Source organism: Cherax quadricarinatus, chromosome 49 (assembly GCF_038502225.1).
Source record: "Cherax quadricarinatus isolate ZL_2023a chromosome 49, ASM3850222v1, whole genome shotgun sequence".
Lineage (NCBI taxonomy): Eukaryota > Metazoa > Arthropoda > Malacostraca > Decapoda > Parastacidae > Cherax > Cherax quadricarinatus.
The window spans coordinates 6,843,875-6,862,629 of record NC_091340.1 but is presented as its reverse complement, the minus strand read 5'-3'; the positions used below and the strand labels follow the sequence as shown (position 1 = coordinate 6,862,629).

General features: G+C 40.2%; 1 protein-coding gene across 7 annotated transcripts in view; it reads right to left on the bottom strand.

Annotated features, from left to right (window-relative positions):
• The window catches only part of LOC138854107 (signal peptide, CUB and EGF-like domain-containing protein 1), an 84,014-nt gene that overhangs the window by 14,329 nt on the left and 50,930 nt on the right, over positions 1-18,755 (bottom strand). For all 7 annotated transcript variants that reach the window (XM_070095156.1, XM_070095155.1, XM_070095157.1 and 4 more), the window contains exons 5-17: positions 14,296-14,423; positions 14,028-14,133; positions 13,268-13,384; positions 11,686-11,928; positions 11,029-11,195; positions 10,246-10,426; positions 9,123-9,236; positions 6,532-6,641; positions 3,784-3,929; positions 2,446-2,549; positions 1,671-1,841; positions 761-925; positions 151-315 (exon numbers count right to left, since the gene is read on the bottom strand). In XM_070095156.1, coding sequence (XP_069951257.1) covers positions 151-315; positions 761-925; positions 1,671-1,841; positions 2,446-2,549; positions 3,784-3,929; positions 6,532-6,641; positions 9,123-9,236; positions 10,246-10,426; positions 11,029-11,195; positions 11,686-11,928; positions 13,268-13,384; positions 14,028-14,133; positions 14,296-14,423 — 1,917 coding nt within the window. The remainder of the gene's footprint in view (positions 1-150; positions 316-760; positions 926-1,670; positions 1,842-2,445; positions 2,550-3,783; positions 3,930-6,531; positions 6,642-9,122; positions 9,237-10,245; positions 10,427-11,028; positions 11,196-11,685; positions 11,929-13,267; positions 13,385-14,027; positions 14,134-14,295; positions 14,424-18,755) is intronic.

Below are 18,755 nucleotides of genomic sequence, written 5' to 3'. Positions count from 1 at the left end.
TTTTGGGGTGGGGCGGGGAGCGGGGTGAGGTATGTGAAGGTTGGTCATTTGGAAGAAGGAAATTTCCCAGGGTTCAGGGAACCGATACAGAAGTAATAACTCTTGTAAACAGAGAGCATGGTAGTGTAAACCTGACAAATAAGAACTAACTCTTGCAGGCAGAGAGCGAAGTAGAAGCTGGATGGTCGGTGGTGGAGGACTCAGGACACTGTATACAGGAGGAGGCGCCGACGTTGTCCTGATAGAATCCCAGAGGACAACTCTCACACTGGTCACTGCTCTCGTTCCAGTAGTGACCCCGCTCACACAACTCTCCTGAAAGCAGAACAGTACACTCAAGTTAGCTTCTTCTGCTTGGGGTTTATAGGGCCACTGACAGCTTACGCCCTATCGAAGGTAGCCTATGTTAATACCAAAGCACGAGCATTTCACCAGCATTTACAAACTAATCAGGCTAGGCATTCGGCCCCTCCTCCAGCTTTTATTTATGAGAAAATGCAGGTTCAAAATGGCACGATATGACCCCAACCACAAGCTACCGTTAATATAGTATCAGTTAAGTTAACAAACCTAACTTGTCGTTAAGCTAACCAGTCCTTACCTATCGCTGAATTAACCAATCTTAACCTAATCAAACATACTATTTCGAGCACGCAGGAATGCACGAAGGGCACTGTGTGTGAACCTGGGTGACCTAACTGGAGAACAGGTTGGGGGAAGACGTACTGGTGATGGTGGGGAGGTACTGGTGAGAACTCACCTGGAGGAAAGCACTGGTGGAAGGCACTAGCTCCTGGTGGGGAGGTACGCGACTGAGGACACGTAGAACACTTAACACGCCCCATGTCCTCCTGATAGCTGCCCGAAGAACACGCTTGACACGGGCTGAAGCCATCAGCACTCCAGTGGCCAGCTGGGCACACATCTGTTAAAACCACACACACACACATATAAATATATATATATATATATATATATATATATATATATATATATATATATATATATATATATATATATATATATATATATATATATAATAAAGTGAGTAGTCACGAAAGCGCTTGGATTTTCCCTATTCTTTCACATTGGTTGTTTTGCATATTCTGAAATCACCTGTTTACTGTGATCTTATTGCATATATATATATATATATATATATATATATATATATATATATATATATATATATATATATATATATATATATATATATATATATATATATATATATGTGTGTGTGTGTGTGTGTGTGTGTGTGTACTCACCTGTGTGTGTGTGTGTGTGTGTGTGTGAGTACAACTTGTTGATTTGTTAGGTTTAAAATTAAAACCTACTCGCTACACGAGGGTCATTAAGACTGCATGTAACGTGTAATAATGTTGGTAGAATTGCCGACAATATGTTAGGTAAAATGACACATGTACAACTAATGCGACACTTTTATTGTCTCAACGTTTCGCTCTCCAGGAGCTTTGCCAAGTCCTTGTATTGTTTGTAACAGTTTGGCAAAGCGAAACGTTGTCACAATAAAAATGTCGCATCAGCTGCACGTTTCCCTTCACCTACACAACCTCTACACCACCAGTCAACAATACTTTGATCCCTAAGACGGATTACAGTAGTTTCAGCATGTATAAACTGAGAAACTTATACTCGGTATAACTAACCTGCACATTCAGAGAGGTTCCTTGCGCCAGTTTTGGGTGGGATATGAGGGTGATCCACAACAGGACAAGAGAGGCATTTGACCTTGGCTTCCTGTGGCTGGTAGCTGCTAACTGGACATGCCACACACTCGTCCTTCCTTACGTCGTGGTATGACCCTAAACTGCATGCCACTGTGAACCACAAAAACACACACACACACACCTAGCATTAACCCCCGTTGGTTAGAGTGGCTAATGGGGCTCAATATGTATCTGTTACACGAGGGTTTTAAGTCTGTATCACACTTATACATCACCAGTTAAGAGTAATTTAATACTTAATTATAAAGATTAAAATTAAACTCTCAGTGTAAATGTAAACAGTAGTGACACTAAAAATACCATCTAGATCCTGTTACAAGAATGGAAATCTCACATTGGTTTATCTAAGTTAAAAATCTTAATAATTTACTACATATAACTTCTCTATGTTTTAAATTATGTATGAGTTCTTCTAGGAACTGACTATTTTTAAAGGACGCGGGAAAACTAGCTTCACTAAGCCAGCATTGATGAATAACTGAGTAGGTGATCTTATGTCATATACTCACGTCAGGGGAACATAAGAACACAAGACTGAAGGAACACTACAGTAAGCCTATTGGCCCATGCTAGGCAGGTACACATAAAACAAACACTAGGTCGTTTCAGTGCAAACCTTTCGCTCCTGGGAATCTGGTCACTAAATGTCCTAGTGTTTATCTTTTGTGTTTGTTTCCAAACAAGTAACACTTACCACACTTTTTGCCTACGTGAACAAAGCCATTAGGACAAGCCACCTTCATGGGACCACGAGCCTTGTACGTCTTGGGCAGGACCTGGTACTGGTGACCTGTTACACTGAAACAATCAAGTAACCAGGTCACATAAGAACATAAGAACATAAGAAAGGAGGAACACTGCAGGAGGCCTGCTGGCCCATACTAGGCAGGTCCTTTACAATTCATCCCACTAACAAAACATTTGTTAGGTAAGACACATATGCAACAGTTAGACAACTTTATTCCGAAACGTTTCGCCTACACAGTAGGCTTCTTCAGTCGAATACAGAAAGTAGGCAGGAACAGTACTACTACTACTACTACTACTACTACTACTACTACTACTACCCTGCACCTCTCCTTCCGACAGTATTTAAGTCTCCGCACTGTCGCTTGATCTTCAGATAGTTCCTGACTATGGAACTGAACTTCTCCAGGCCGAGGGACTGACAACCTCAAATTCTACGACTTTAAGGGTGATGGACTGATTACATCGTCTTCACATCTCTACTGTTCCTGCCTACTTTCTGTATTCGACTGAAGAAGCCTACTGTGTAGGCGAAACGTTTCGGAATAAAGATGTCTAACTGTTGCATATGTGTCTTACCTAACAACCTGTCGGTATTGTATACCATTTTGATGTTCAACAAACATTTGACCAACCCAATTTTCAATGCTACCCAAGAAATAAGCTCTGATGTGCAAATCCCACTCAAATCCAACCCCTCCCACTCATGTACTTATCCAACCTAAATTTGAAACTACCCAAAGCCCCAGCCTCAATAACCCAACTAGGTAGACTGTTCCACTCATCAACTACCCTATTTCCAAACCAATACTTTCCTATGTCCTTTCTAAATCTAAACTTATCACAACGCACGATGCTTTAAGTATATACCTTTCTGTACGGAATGAAAGTAAGTTGATTTACTCCTATGACAACTAACACTAAAATCACTATCCCAACTAGCACTTCTAGTATAGCAGTATCCAATACAAGTGGTAGATACAATTATAAAGTTAATTTTTAAAGGAGTGGAGGGGTAAGCCAGTGGAAGGCCTCGGTCAGATGACCAAAAGCTCCAGCTGTGGGTCATCATATGACTAAGACCAGCGTTAGGAAACACTAGTCCTGTTTCCTGACAAACCTTACCTAACCTTACTACAAGGATGCCATCTAGCACTAATATTACTAAAACTTCTATGACATATAGAATTACTAATTAATTACTAATATAAAAACTAGTATGATAACTACCATTCACAACTAAGGCAAAACTAGCACCCACAACTAGCCTCACTAGCACTGATACCTGCTGATGGACTGGTGCTCCAGTAGTGTCTTCTTCAGAGGACGCAACACGTCGTGCAGCAGTCGCTGGGCGTACAGCCTCAGGCACTTACGACCACACTTACGTGGTGTCGTAGGGAAGGCCAGTACCTCGAACTTGGTGCGAACCTTCAGAATCATCAGTGGAAAGATGAAGAGTGTTGATGTTAGGGTCACAGAGAATCAAACAGTGGAAACTGACCAGTATGTGCAGTTGTGGGTATTTATTAAAGACAACGTTTCGCCCCTAGTGGCTTCGTCAGTACTAATAATAAATATGTCCAACTGTACACAAGTGTCGTTTTCCACGATTATTATTATTATTATTATTATTATTATTATTATTATTATTATTATTATTATTACTATTATTATTATTATTATTATTATTATTATTATTATTATTATTATTATTACTATTATTATTATTATTATTATTATTATTATTATTATTATTATTATTAATATTATTATTATTATTGCTATTATTATTATTATTATTATTATTATTATTATTATTATTATTATTATTATTATTGCTATTATTATTATTATTATTATTATTATTATTATTATTATTATTATTATTATTATTATTGCTATTATTATTATTATTATTATTATTATTATTATTATTATTATTATTATTATTATTATTGCTATTATTATTATTATTATTATTATTATTATTATTACTATTATTATTATTATTATTATTATTATTACTATTATTATTATTATTATTATTATTATTATTATTATTATTATTGCTATTATTATTATTATTATTATTATTATTATTATTATTATTATTATTATTATTATTATTATTATTGCTATTATTATTATTATTATTATTATTATTATTATTATTACTATTATTATTATTATTATCGTTGTTGTTATTATTATTATTGCTGATGTTTTATAAGTATATTATACGCAACAGAGGTGTATTTCTTTCAGTGTATACACACTGATAGTTTACTTTACAGTCTGGTTGATCAGGCCCTGATCCACCACGAGGTCTGGTTTCAGACCGAGCCGCGGGGGCGTTGACCCCCGAAGCCCTCTCCAGCTAAACTCTAGGTATACTCCAGGTATACTAATTTTGGAATTTAAGTATTTTTGACTGGTGGTGTACAGGCGACATGCAACCTTAATGACCCTCGTGTAGTAGATAGGCTTTAAACTCCATTAAACAACCTATTATAATATTTTTTTTAACACAGGCCGTCTCCCACCCAGGCAGGGTGACCCCCCCAAAAAAAAACCTAACATACCAACACTTCTCCTTCAGAGTGCAGGCACCGTACTGCCCACTTCCAGGACTCAAGTCCGACTAACCCGTTTCCCTGAATTCCTTCATAAATGTTACCTTGCTTACACTCCAACAGCACGTCAAAGCATGAAAATCACTTGCCTCTACTCACTCCGATCTAAGACGTTCACAGTCGCCCGTTGAATGTCTGAGCTTATAGCACTTAAAACCTCCTTCATCCCCTCCCTCCAGCCTTTCCTGGGATGGACTCCTACTTCTCCTTCCCTCCACCCTAGATGATGTAAGAGTATGTATTTTCTTGGTTAAACTATTTTCCTTGATACTCTCTAAATATCAACACCTCAGCAAACCCTCCTCAGTACTCTTAATTTGCCTCTGGTAACTCGATACCATTTTTTAACTTCCCATCTTTTAACTTCTGCACTTTGAATTCTCTGCACTATATTCACAACACACATTGCTCTCAAACACGACATCTCCACTGCCTCCAGCCTCCCCCTCGCTGCAACGTTTAAAGCTCATTCTTCACACCCATACAACAGTCTTAGTACTACTATACTCTGGTACATTATTCCCTGTCTGACCTTCATGGATAAACGTCTTTCCTTCCACAGATGTCGGGGCCAGGAGCTATAAGTCGACCCCTGCAACCACAATTAGGTGAGAACATCTCTCATCCTTCATAGACCCATCAGTTGATATGCTGGGTGGTTGCTTACCTAACTGGGTTTAAAGCCTATCTACTACACGATGGTCGTTAAAACTGTACGCCACCTGTTCACCATCAGTCAACAATACTTTAATATCAAAACTGGTGAATAATGTAAACTCTCAGCGTATATGCACTGAGATATACATACCCTTCAGTGTATATACACTGAGATATACACACCCTTCAGTGTATATACAGAGACATACACACCCTTCAGTGTATATACGCCCAGATATATACACCCTTCGGTGTATATATGCTAAGATATATACATCTTCACTGTATATACGCTGAAATATACACATCTTTCCTTGTATATATCCTGAGCTGACATATCCACATACAGATACTGGAACACTCACTCCACACTCCCCAATCTGATGCTGTGTTCTACTCTATTCCGTTCTATTATGTTCTGTTCTGTTCTGTTCTATTCTTTTTATTGCATTCCATTATGTTCTATTATATTCCGTTCGATTATATTTTATTGTATTGTATTGTATTCTATCTTATTGTATACTATTCCGTTCTATTATATTTTGTTCAATTCTACTCCGTTCTATTCCATTTAATTTTATTATATTCCGTTGTATTCTATTCCGTTTTATTTTATTCTATTAAATTCCGTTCTATTATATTCTGTTCTATTTCATACAATTCCATTCCGTTCTAATCTATCCTATTTCAACCTATTCTGCTATATTTCACATTAACAAAAGTAGGGTGTCAGGACTCACCACTTGCTGGTCCGGGTCAAGCTGTAGTTTCTTCTTAAGCTTCTTCGAGTTTGTGAGTTCCTCTGACACAAACCTCAGTTGACACTTGTCATTGCAGTAGCTCATCTTCTCTGTGGTGTGAGTAAATAAGTTGGTAAATTGATTTAAGTATAGGTACGCATACAGTTACGTAAATTATCATACATAACAGCATATGCTTAACAATTTGCAAACAGGCGAAATTATTTGCAGATATTGTCTCTATGTCCACAGCAAGACTCGAACCTGTAAACTCTGTATCAGAGTCCACAGTACTTTACCACGGAGCCACTGTGGATTCTGATACAGAGATTGCAGGTTCGGGTCCTGCTGTGGACGCAGAGATAATGTTTGTAAATAGCAGTATGTGTAAATTACTCACCAGGATATCCCCCAGAAAGTTAAAGTGACTTGTTTTCACTGGAGTCGTCGTAAACATGTGTAACATAATGCTGCATTAGTACACTAACAAGACAGTGTTTGTTGACGCTGGTCTTTGTGTTTGATTCGTCAGGAAAGAAAAACAATTTTTCAATTCCCTAACCAGAGGTTTGGTAAGTTGGGAAAGGAAGAAGGATGGAATGTGGAAGAGAGGTAGATGGGGCGAGGAGGGGATAATAATGGTAAGTGGCCCAACCACTTTGGCGTATATTAATAAAGGTGTGTGTGTTGTATTATGAATAATAATCAGATGACTGTATACCACACCACCCATCAGCCACACACTTGTATACAAGATGTATACGTGCATGACAGTGAACTGGTGGCGGGTATATTGTTTTAATTGCTGTTTTTTTTTTTCCGCAGTTCAAAAGGCAGAATGTTTGTCCTAGATGTGAGGTGCTTGCTGGAGCTGGTGGTCAGTTATCTGTTTCTGAGGCGGTGTTCTGCCTTGGGTGATTTTCAGATGTTACTTGGTTAGATATATCAAGAGTAAGGATGGTTTTATCTGTCTTGAACATAGATTGGCTCTGGTGGTACCCATTCTTCTATGTCTTCAGGGAGATTACTCATTATCTCCAGGTAAACTCCAGGTGCTTCCTCATATTAGAGGGGACCTGATTAAACATGTATAGCAGGCTGAGACGAACTTTTACAAAGTTTACCTTACTGGTGATGTGTGATATAGAGTGGAGTAATCTGTCTGTCTTGTAGCCCAGGATCTTATTCGTTTTTTTATGGTGATAAGTGTACCTCTGATGGAGATACCTCCGTTGTTTTCAATTATTGTGGCCTAACATCTGATAGTGCTGATGAGGACCTTGTCAGGATTGGTCGTGATTCTTCATTTCTTCTCTCAGTTAGCTGTTCTTCGTAATTCCGTATTCATTTTATCTCTCACCCTCTCATGCCTGTTTTTTCTCGATGCAAGGGTGGATGATACTACATGGATAACATCGTCAGCAAACTGGGTAATGATGGTGTCATTGTATTCTGGTTGGGGAGAATAGGGCTCAAGCATGATCCCTGTGGCACTCCAGCTGCTGGTGTGAATGACTCCGCCGTCTTGCAGTTGAAGGTGGGGATGATGCTTCTAAAAGTTAAGAAGTTATATATTAATCTACGAAAAGTCCAGCTGTGATCTGGAAGGTCAGCAAGTTTGAACATGAGGCCGTCGTGCCACAGGCTGTCAAAGGTATTGTGAACATCATCCCGAGTCTCAGTCAGGGCAAGGTTGCCCTGCTTACGCAGGCTGTCCACGGCATCGAAGATGATACTGATGGAGTATTGGATTCCTCTGTGGGTCCGTAAACCAAACTGCTTTCCAGTGAAGAGGTGATGGAAATCCATGTAATAGTTCACCCAATTAGAGATGATTTTTTTCAGACTTTGTCAGTGACTTCAAGTAAGGAGATAGCTCTGTAGTTTTCTTGCATATGTTTGTCTTCACTGGGTTTTGCAATGACTTTCATCCTCGATGTTTTAGGTGCCACGGAAAAGTGTCCAGAGACCAGAATAGCATTACAGATATTTACCAGAAACATCTTGCAGTTTCGGGGGCAGGTACTTCATTTGTTTGACTGTTATTCCTGATATACAAAGCAGAAAGAAGACTGCTGACACTAGTCTTGGTATTTAGTTCGTCAGGGACCAACACAGTGTTTACTGACACGAAGTCTTGATTACATAATAAATAGGTTCAGTGACTTACCCTAGAAAGGTTTCAAACCCTATTAAAACAAAACAAAGAATCACTCCGTAGTATTCAACACTGGGAAAATATTATTTAATACTCTTATAAATGAAAATGATTGAAGTATACTCAGCGTGTATATAACGGGAAAAGTATATCTCTCAGTGTATATACCCTTCTTCAGGACAATTAAGCTTGTGTAAGAGCATATATTTTGTAATGTTATTAATTCGATTGGAAATAACAAAATATCTATAGTTTTTGATACATTAAATTAGTTTGATGTATTGTTTTGAACTGGCAAATGATTTTGATTTGTGAGGACTTGGAGAAGAGTCTTACCTGTGAGGACCTGGGGAAGACTTGCTCTTACCTGTAAGATCGTGAACAAGGCTCTTGCTCTTACCTGTAAGAACGTGAACAAGGCTCTTGCTCTTACCTGTAAGGACTTGTGTGAGACCTTGCAGTACACTCTCCAGAGTGGTGTTGTCGTCCATCCTGGTCGTCAACATGAGTCGTGCCAGTCGTTTGTACCCCGGGCTCACTGTCACCTCTGTGGGGCGTTATTTCTTTAAATTTTACACACTGATGAATGTACAAAACACGGCAACAACTTGAAAACACGAACAGAACACGAGAAATATTCTTTTTGTTTCATATTTCGATGTTTTTAAGCTCTGAGGTAGTCCTGTTGGCCCATTCTATGCCGATTCTTCGCTGCCATTTTTGTTTTCAAATTCTAGCTGCATTGCGGATACAAATTTCACCAAGAATGTTGTATTGTATAGAAACAGGAAAAATATCATAATTTAAAATCAAACCTGCTCTCTAAGGTACATTTTTTTTTTACTAGGATAGGCTGATTTTGAAACTCGTTCAGTTTATGGTATCTGGCCGTTTTCCTTTCCCAGGATACCACCCATAACACTCATCTAACACCCGAATATACCTACTGAATGACTGAGAAGCAGGTGTAACACTTAGGTGTCTTTATTGTCGATCAAGATACTCAAATGTCTTCAATATGCTTTATTTATTAACATATATGCAATGCTTAACATCAGTAACTTTTTGATACCCGTATACAGAGATGTACCCACTTAGATATTATTACACGGGGAGTGTCAGGGGGTCCAAGACTGTTCAACTGCCTCTCAGCACGCATAAGGGGGATTACCAATCGATCCCTGGCTGTCTTCAAGGAGCTGGACAGGCACCAAAAGTCAGTACCTGACCAGCCAGGCTGTGGTTCGTACGTCAGTTTACGTGCGGCCAGCAGTAACACCCTGATTGATCAGGCCCTGATGCACTGCAAGACCTGGTCACAGACCGGGCCGCGGGGCCATTGATCCCTGAAACCCTCTCCTGGTATTACACGGAAAAACTGAATTATATTACACGGAGAAACTGAACCATATTACACGGAGAAACTGAATCATATTACACGGAAAAACTTAACCATATTACACGGAGAAACTTAAGCATATTACACGGACAGAGGTAAGGTTCACTTGAACGTAAGAGGTCAGAGGTAACCTGAGAGGTACAAGGAATTAACTCACCTGAACACGAGAGGTAGGAGGTATTAACCTCCACAGGGTGGGCCCTCCAGGTGAAGCCAGTGTGCTGGCCACAGGTGAAGACGTAGTAGTCCTGAGCCCCTGTGGTGAAGGTAGCCCCAGGGCGACATCTCACTGTGCATCTCTCCTCGTAGCTGTAGTCCTCCAGGTGGTAGCACGAGACCTGCACCATAACACAACAGGTAGCGTCACCCACCCTTCAAGGAGGGAAGGTGCTGAAGAGTTCTTGATCCGAGGAATTGGAGGTATCTTCCCTTTCCTCAAATAGAACTTAACTGCTTCCCATTTCCCAGGTAATATACAACAACAACAACAACAACAACAACAACAACAACAACAACAATAAAATAATAATAATAATAATAATAATAATAATAATAATAATAATAATAATAATAATAATGATAACAATGCTGATGTATTATTATTTTCATATAATATTAATATTTATTTATGGATAAACGCTAAACTCTTGGGGTTTAAACAGTGAATGAGGAATGGGAGATAATCAAGTTATGTCCAAGGGAGAAGAAGGCGGCTCCATTTCCTTAGATCAAGAGCCCTTCACCGTCATCAAAAGCCCCCCTTCCATGAAAGGGGTGTATTTCACACACACACACACACACACACACACACACACGCACACACACACACACACACACACACACACACACACACACACACACACACACACACACACGCACACACACACACACACACACACACACACACACACACACACACACACACACACATATAATGTACCTCAGCCTTGGTGGGGTTCCTGAAGGGTGTACATCTGCCGGTGGGAAGACAATCCTTGTTGTTGGAGTGTAATCTGAAGCCATCCATACACTGGCAGTAATAGGAGCCTTGTGTGTTGACGCAGGTGTGGCTACACCCACCGTTGTTCGTGCTACACTCATTCATATCTAAATACAGGAGGTCGAAACGTCATTGATGATATATGGCATAATGGTTGGTTCTTAAGATTGAAAGGCTGTCGAGCGCACGGGGGTAATTAAGGCTGCTGTTCATCATATATATAAAAAATGCTTTACTCTCTATTCCAGGGATTAGTAAATAAAGTTCCAGTGCATATAGACTGCGTAATACACCTCTCACTGGATGTACACTACGGGTGTGTATTGATTTATGATGATTCAGAAAAAGACACATGGGTTACACCTGGGGATCTTTACTCGAGGACCAACAAACAGTAGACTGAAACAACACTGGTTGGCGAGATGTCTTTAAACAAAGATACCCAGGTGTTGTACATGTGTCTAATTCCTTATCTGGAAGGCATTTTATATCATTGTTGTGATAATTCTTATACATCATTTTTCAAACCATATTCTGAAAAAGATGTATGCTGCAAATTTCAATTTAAATGCCAGTTAAGTTTTTCTGCCAGTGTACCTCCGCAGTGGGCGCCGGCGAAGAGCTGGTATCCCGTGTCGCAGGAGCACCTGTAGGAGCCTGGGGTGTTGGTGCAGAAGTGCTGGCAGGTGCCGTTGATGGCACACTCGTTGATGTCCCTGCAGGAGCGCTCGTCAGGCTGTAGTTTATACCCCTGAGGACACACGCACTCGTAGCTGCCGTAGTTGTTGACACACCGCTGATCACAGCCTCCCTCCTCCTGACCCCGGCACTCGTCCACGTCTTATGGGGGAGACAGGATCAAATTAGACAAATTTTTTCGGATTTTTAACCCGGGAAGGGTTAGCCACCCACGATAACCCCAAAAAATCAGTGGGTCATCGGGGACTGACTATCTTACTTCCATTATGGTCCTTCAGTCTTGTCCCCCAGGATGCCACCCACACCAGTCGACTAACACCCAGGTACCTATTTGCTGTTAGGTGAACAAGGACAGTATGTGTAAGGAAACATGCTCAACGTTTCCACCCGCACCGGGAAATGAACCACGGGCATTCAATATGCGAGGCGAGAGCGTTTCCAACCGAGCCACGAGTCCTACTATTTTGCAGATGAGTTACACTGACTCACGCAGGATTTGGATTTTGCCGAAGTTAACGCGGTAAACTTAGGTACGCAGCGTACACACCGGAAAATTTCCTGTGATGTTTCTGGTCTCACCACGACGGCAAAACTAAGAGATTTCGTGGAGCTCTTTCTCTGGGGTTTCAGAATATCACAAAATAGCACAAAATGCCTTATGGAAAGAAAGTTTAAGACGAAGTTTCTGTCCTCCCTGAACCATTTCTGAGTCACAAATAACAATGGTTCATGACGGGCCTCAACGTCGTCTTAGTATCCATATTAATGAGAAAATGTCACAGTAGTATTTTTTCATATCTGCAATCACGCTTTGTGTCATGATTTCTTCCATCCTTATTCATAAATGTGAGTATATTGTGACTTGTTCCATCCACGTTGTTGTTGTGATTGGTCTTCTCACAGAATAAAGAGTGAACCGGTAAGTAAGCAGAAGGCCTCGGTCACATGACCGAAAGCTCAAATGGCTGGTCATCACCTAAGACCCGCGCCAGGAGACACTTGTCCTGTTTCCTGACGAACCTTACCTAACCTTCTCACAGACTGTGATGCCCTGAGCGCCTTGAGGATAAGATACTAACTCATAATGATTTGGGACGCCTCCATAAGGCACTCTCCCAGCGTCATACACCGGCATACTTTATTAGCGACCACAGGAAGAGGTTACTGAGTTTTACATACCCACAAAGCCTAAAAACAATGTATATGAAGATTTATATATATTTTTAAATACAAGTAACAGTCGAAAAGTGACAAATCCCTGGGGATCTGTCTCTTTTATCTGGACTAAGGGGATTTATCTTACAAGCTACAAGCTTTAGAATCAGTGGGAACATCTCTGAAATGAGGGATTTAACTCACAACCTACAAACAATGGGAAGATTCTATGGACTAAGGGGATTAAACTCATAAACTACAGTTAGCAACAGAAAAGACATGAATCCCGTGGATTAGTGGGTAACCTAGGGAAGGGTAGACTCACCCAGACACGATCGTTGGTCAGCATGCAATGTGAAGCCGTTGGGGCACGAGCAACGTACCCCTGTGGCCGTGTTGTGACAATTACGTTCACACCCGCCGTTCTTGATGGCACACGAGGCTGAGGAATACCAGGAATAACACCAACCACGAGGTATAATACATAAAAAGTAACAATTTGTAATATATCGAATATCCAAGAGTATACTCATTAGTTTCTTCAAGGCCTATTGCCTATGTTGCTTGTGTATCCATTTGCTCCTGTGCTGCCGTCCATACAATGGATATGTTGTCGTGCTACTATCCACAGGATGGATCATGCTTCCGTCCAGAAGGTGAATAAGGAGAATGGAGTACACAAATACCTAATCTGGTGACAAAATCTAAATTTAATGTACGTATACTGACCTATACAATATTCAGTTTACAATGATGCAGCTGTATCACAAGTATACACCTCCAGAAGATGTAGTGGAACTACTGGAGGAGGAAGTAGGAGCTACTTGAGGAGGGAGTAGGAAGTACTGGAGGAGGGAGTAGGAACTACTAGAGGAGGGAGAAGGAAGTACTGGATGAGGGAGAAGGAACCGCTGGAGGGAGAATAAACTACTGGAGGAGGAAGTTGGAACTACTGGAGGGGGAAATAGGAACTACTGGAGGAGGAATTAAGAACTACCGCAGAAGGGAGAACTAACTACAGCAGCAGCAGGAGGGAGCAACCTCTACAGTACAGCATCCATCACCTACAGAACACAGGTACTTACGAATACATGAGTGACCGTCAGGAGCCAGCAGGTACTGGGGATGACAGGTGCACACAGGGCCAGAGGCAGTCAGCTGACACTTGTGCTGACACCCTCCATTACCAACCTAAGCACCATACAACACACAATGAAGCACCTTTAATTTGACGCCTCTTATGATAACTAAAACTTAGCAGGCTCATAGATACAGGACGTTTCAAAAAGATGGACGCAGTTTCAAAGCAGTATATATCAAGAAACTCCCTGTATATACGATATATATACTCACAGCACAGGTGGGGAGACAGTGTCTGGCCTGGGAGAGGATGTGGCCCTCCCTACACGCACAGGAAGGTTCTCCTTCAGCATTCAGAAGACAGTGATGGTCACAGCCGAGAGCAGTACATGCAACAGATGCTGCAGCACATGCAACGGTAAAGACGAAGCTTTAGTAAATATAATAATAATAATAATAATAATAATAATAATAATAATAATAATAATAATAATAAACAGTACGCTAGTGGTGGCCATACAGCGCCAGGCGGGGAGGCTGATGAGATTTGATTCAAGGACTGGGAGGGTAGCTCCCTTTCCTCGAATCAAGAGCCCTTCAGCAGCATCAAGGCACCGCTCTCCTTCAAGAGAGTGCAGTTCAGCTCTTAACAACCCCTCCTCCCCCCGTGTAAATATTTGCAAGGAAAACTAATTCTAAGAATCACCGCGATGATAACGTTGTAGTTTGACGCATGTTTTCTGCGCACTTCTCCACAGAACCATACAAAAATCACTAGAAGTGAACGATACATTATGAAATTCATTCTCTAAAGAGTAAACATGTAGTGCGACGCAATGATTTTCGTTCTAAATTATATATATATATATACATATATATACATACATACATATATATATATATATATATATATATATATATATACATATATATATATACATATATATATAAATATATATATATATATATATACATATATATATATTTTATTATTTTTTTTTTATTATCACACCGGCCGATTCCCACCAAGGCAGGGTGGCCCGAAAAAGAAAAACTTTCACCATCATTCACTCCATCACTGTCTTGCCAGAAGGGTGCTTTACACTACAGTTTTTAAACTGCAACATTAACACCCCTCCTTCAGAGTGCAGGCACTGTACTTCCCATCTCCAGGACTCAAGTCCGGCCTGCCGGTTTCCCTGAATCCCTTCATAAATGTTACTTTGCTCACACTCCAACAGCACGTCAAGTATTAAAAACCATTTGTCTCCATTCACTCCTATCAAACACGCTCACGCATGCCTGCTGGAAGTCCAAGCCCCTCGCACACAAAACCTCCTTTACCCCCTCCCTCCAACCCTTCCTAGGCCGACCCCTACCCCGCCTTCCTTCCACTACAGACTGATACACTCTTGAAGTCATTCTGTTTCGCTCCATTCTCTCTACATGTCCGAACCACCTCATCAACCCTTCCTCAGCCCTCTGGACAACAGTTTTGGTAATCCCGCACCTCCTCCTAACTTCCAAACTACGAATTCTCTGCATTATATTCACACCACACATTGCCCTCAGACATGACATCTCCACTGCCTCCAGCCTTCTCCTCGCTGCAACATTCATCACCCACACTTCACACCCATATAAGAGCGTTGGTAAAACTATACTCTCATACATTCCCCTCTTTGCCTCCAAGGACAAAGTTCTTTGTCTCCACAGACTCCTAAGTGCACCACTCACTCTTTTTCCCTCATCAATTCTATGATTCACCTCATCTTTCATAGACCCATCCGCTGACACGTCCACTCCCAAATATCTGAATACGTTCACCTCCTCCATACTCTCTCCCTCCAATCTGATATTCAATCTTTCATCACCTAATCTTTTTGTTATCCTCATAACCTTACTCTTTCCTGTATTCAGCTTTAATTTTCTTCTTTTGCACACCCTACCAAATTCATCCACCAATCTCTGCAACTTCTCTTCAGAATCTCCCAAGAGCACAGTGTCATCAGCAAAGAGCAGCTGTGACAACTCCCACTTTGTGTGTGATTCTTTATCTTTTAACTCCACGCCTCTTGCCAAGACCCTCGCATTTACTTCTCTTACAACCCCATCTATAAATATATTAAACAACCACGGTGACATCACACATCCTTGTCTAAGGCCTACTTTTACTGGGAAAAAATTTCCCTCTTTCCTACATACTCTAACTTGAGCCTCACTATCCTCGTAAAAACTCTTCACTGCTTTCAGTAACCTACCTCCTACACCATACACTTGCAACATCTGCCACATTGCCCCCCTATCCACCCTGTCATACGCCTTTTCCAAATCCATAAATGCCACAAAGACCTCTTTAGCCTTATCTAAATACTGTTCACTTATATGTTTCACTGTAAACACCTGGTCCACACACCCCCTACCTTTCCTAAAGCCTCCTTGTTCATCTGCTATCCTATTCTCCGTCTTACTCTTAATTCTTTCAATTATAACTCTACCATACACTTTACCAGGTACACTCAACAGACTTATCCCCCTATAATTTTTGCACTCTCTTTTATCCCCTTTGCCTTTATACAAAGGAACTATGCATGCTCTCTGCCAATCCCTAGGTACCTTACCCTCTTCCATACATTTATTAAATAATTGCACCAACCACTCCAAAACTATATCCCCACCTGCTTTTAACATTTCTATCTTTATCCCATCAATCCCGGCTGCCTTACCCCCTTTCATTTTACCTACTGCCTCACGAACTTCCCCCACACTCACAACTGGCTCTTCCTCACTCCTACAAGATGTTATTCCTCCTTGCCCTATACACGAAATCACAGCTTCCCTATCTTCATCAACATTTAACAATTCCTCAAAATATTCCTTCCATCTTCCCAATACCTCTAACTCTCCATTTAATAACTCTCCTCTCCTATTTTTAACTGACAAATCCATTTGTTCTCTAGGCTTTCTTAACTTGTTAATCTCACTCCAAAACTTTTTCTTATTTTCAACAAAATTTGTTGATAACATCTCACCCACTCTCTCATTTGCTCTCTTTTTACATTGCTTCACCACTCTCTTAACTTCTCTCTTTTTCTCCATATACTCTTCCCTCCTTGCATCACTTCTACTTTGTAAAAACTTCTCATATGCTAACTTTTTCTCCCTTACTACTCTCTTTACATCATCATTCCACCAATCGCTCCTCTTCCCTCCTGCACCCACTTTCCTGTAACCACAAACTTCTGCTGAACACTCTAACACTACATTTTTAAACCTACCCCATACCTCTTCGACCCCATTGCCTATGCTCTCATTAGCCCATCTATCCTCCAATAGCTGTTTATATCTTACCCTAACTGCCTCCTCTTTTAGTTTATAAACCTTCACCTCTCTCTTCCCTGATGCTTCTATTCTCCTTGTATCCCATCTACCTTTTACTCTCAGTGTAGCTACAACTAGAAAGTGATCTGATATATCTGTGGCCCCTCTATAAACATGTACATCCTGAAGTCTACTCAACAGTCTTTTATCTACCAATACATAATCCAACAAACTACTGTCATTTCGCCCTACATCATATCGTGTATACTTATTTATCCTCTTTTTCTTAAAATATGTATTACCTATAACTAAACCCCTTTCTATACAAAGTTCAATCAAAGGGCTCCCATTATCATTTACACCTGGCACCCCAAACTTACCTACCACACCCTCTCTAAAAGTTTCTCCTACTTTAGCATTCAAGTCCCCTACCACAATTACTCTCTCACTTGGTTCAAAGGCTCCTATACATTCACTTAACATCTCCCAAAATCTCTCTCTCTCCTCTGCATTCCTCTCTTCTCCAGGTGCATACACGCTTATTATGACCCACTTCTCGCATCCAACCTTTACTTTAATCCACATAATTCTTGAATTTACACATTCATATTCTCTTTTCTCCTTCCATAACTGATCATTTAACATTACTGCTACCCCTTCCTTTGCTCTAACTCTCTCAGATACTCCAGATTTAATCCCATTTATTTCCCCCCACTGAAACTCTCCTACCCCCTTCAGCTTTGTTTCGCTTAGGGCCAGGACATCCAACTTCTTTTCATTCATAACATCAGCAATCATCTGTTTCTTGTCATCCACACTACATCCACGCACATTTAAGCAACCCAGTTTTATAAAGTTTTTCTTCTTCTCTTTTTTAGTAATTGTATACAGGAGAAGGGGTTACTAGCCCATTGCTCCCGGCATTTTAGTCGCCTCATACGACACGCATGGCTTACGGAGGAAAGATTCTTTTCCACTTCCCCATGGACAATAGAAGAAATAAAAAAGAACAAGAGCTATTTATATATATATATATATATATATATATATATATATATATATAATATATATATATAATATATATATATAATATATATATATATATATATATATATATATATATATATATATATATATATATATATATATATATATATATATATATATATATATATATATATAAAGACAAAATACATTGGCCAAACATTCACAAAAAATACAACAGAAAGTAAAACAACATAGGAAACTCAGAGTTACATCTCGAATACTTCGTCCAGCTCCCCGGCGGTGGGCCGCGTGCCCAGAATGCTGCAGGCATTTCCTCTCTGGATCGCAACACTGAGTCTCTGAAAGAGGAAGCTGGTCGCCCTGTGTTCCTTGGTTTCTATGATGAGCTTTTCACCCAGCTCTTT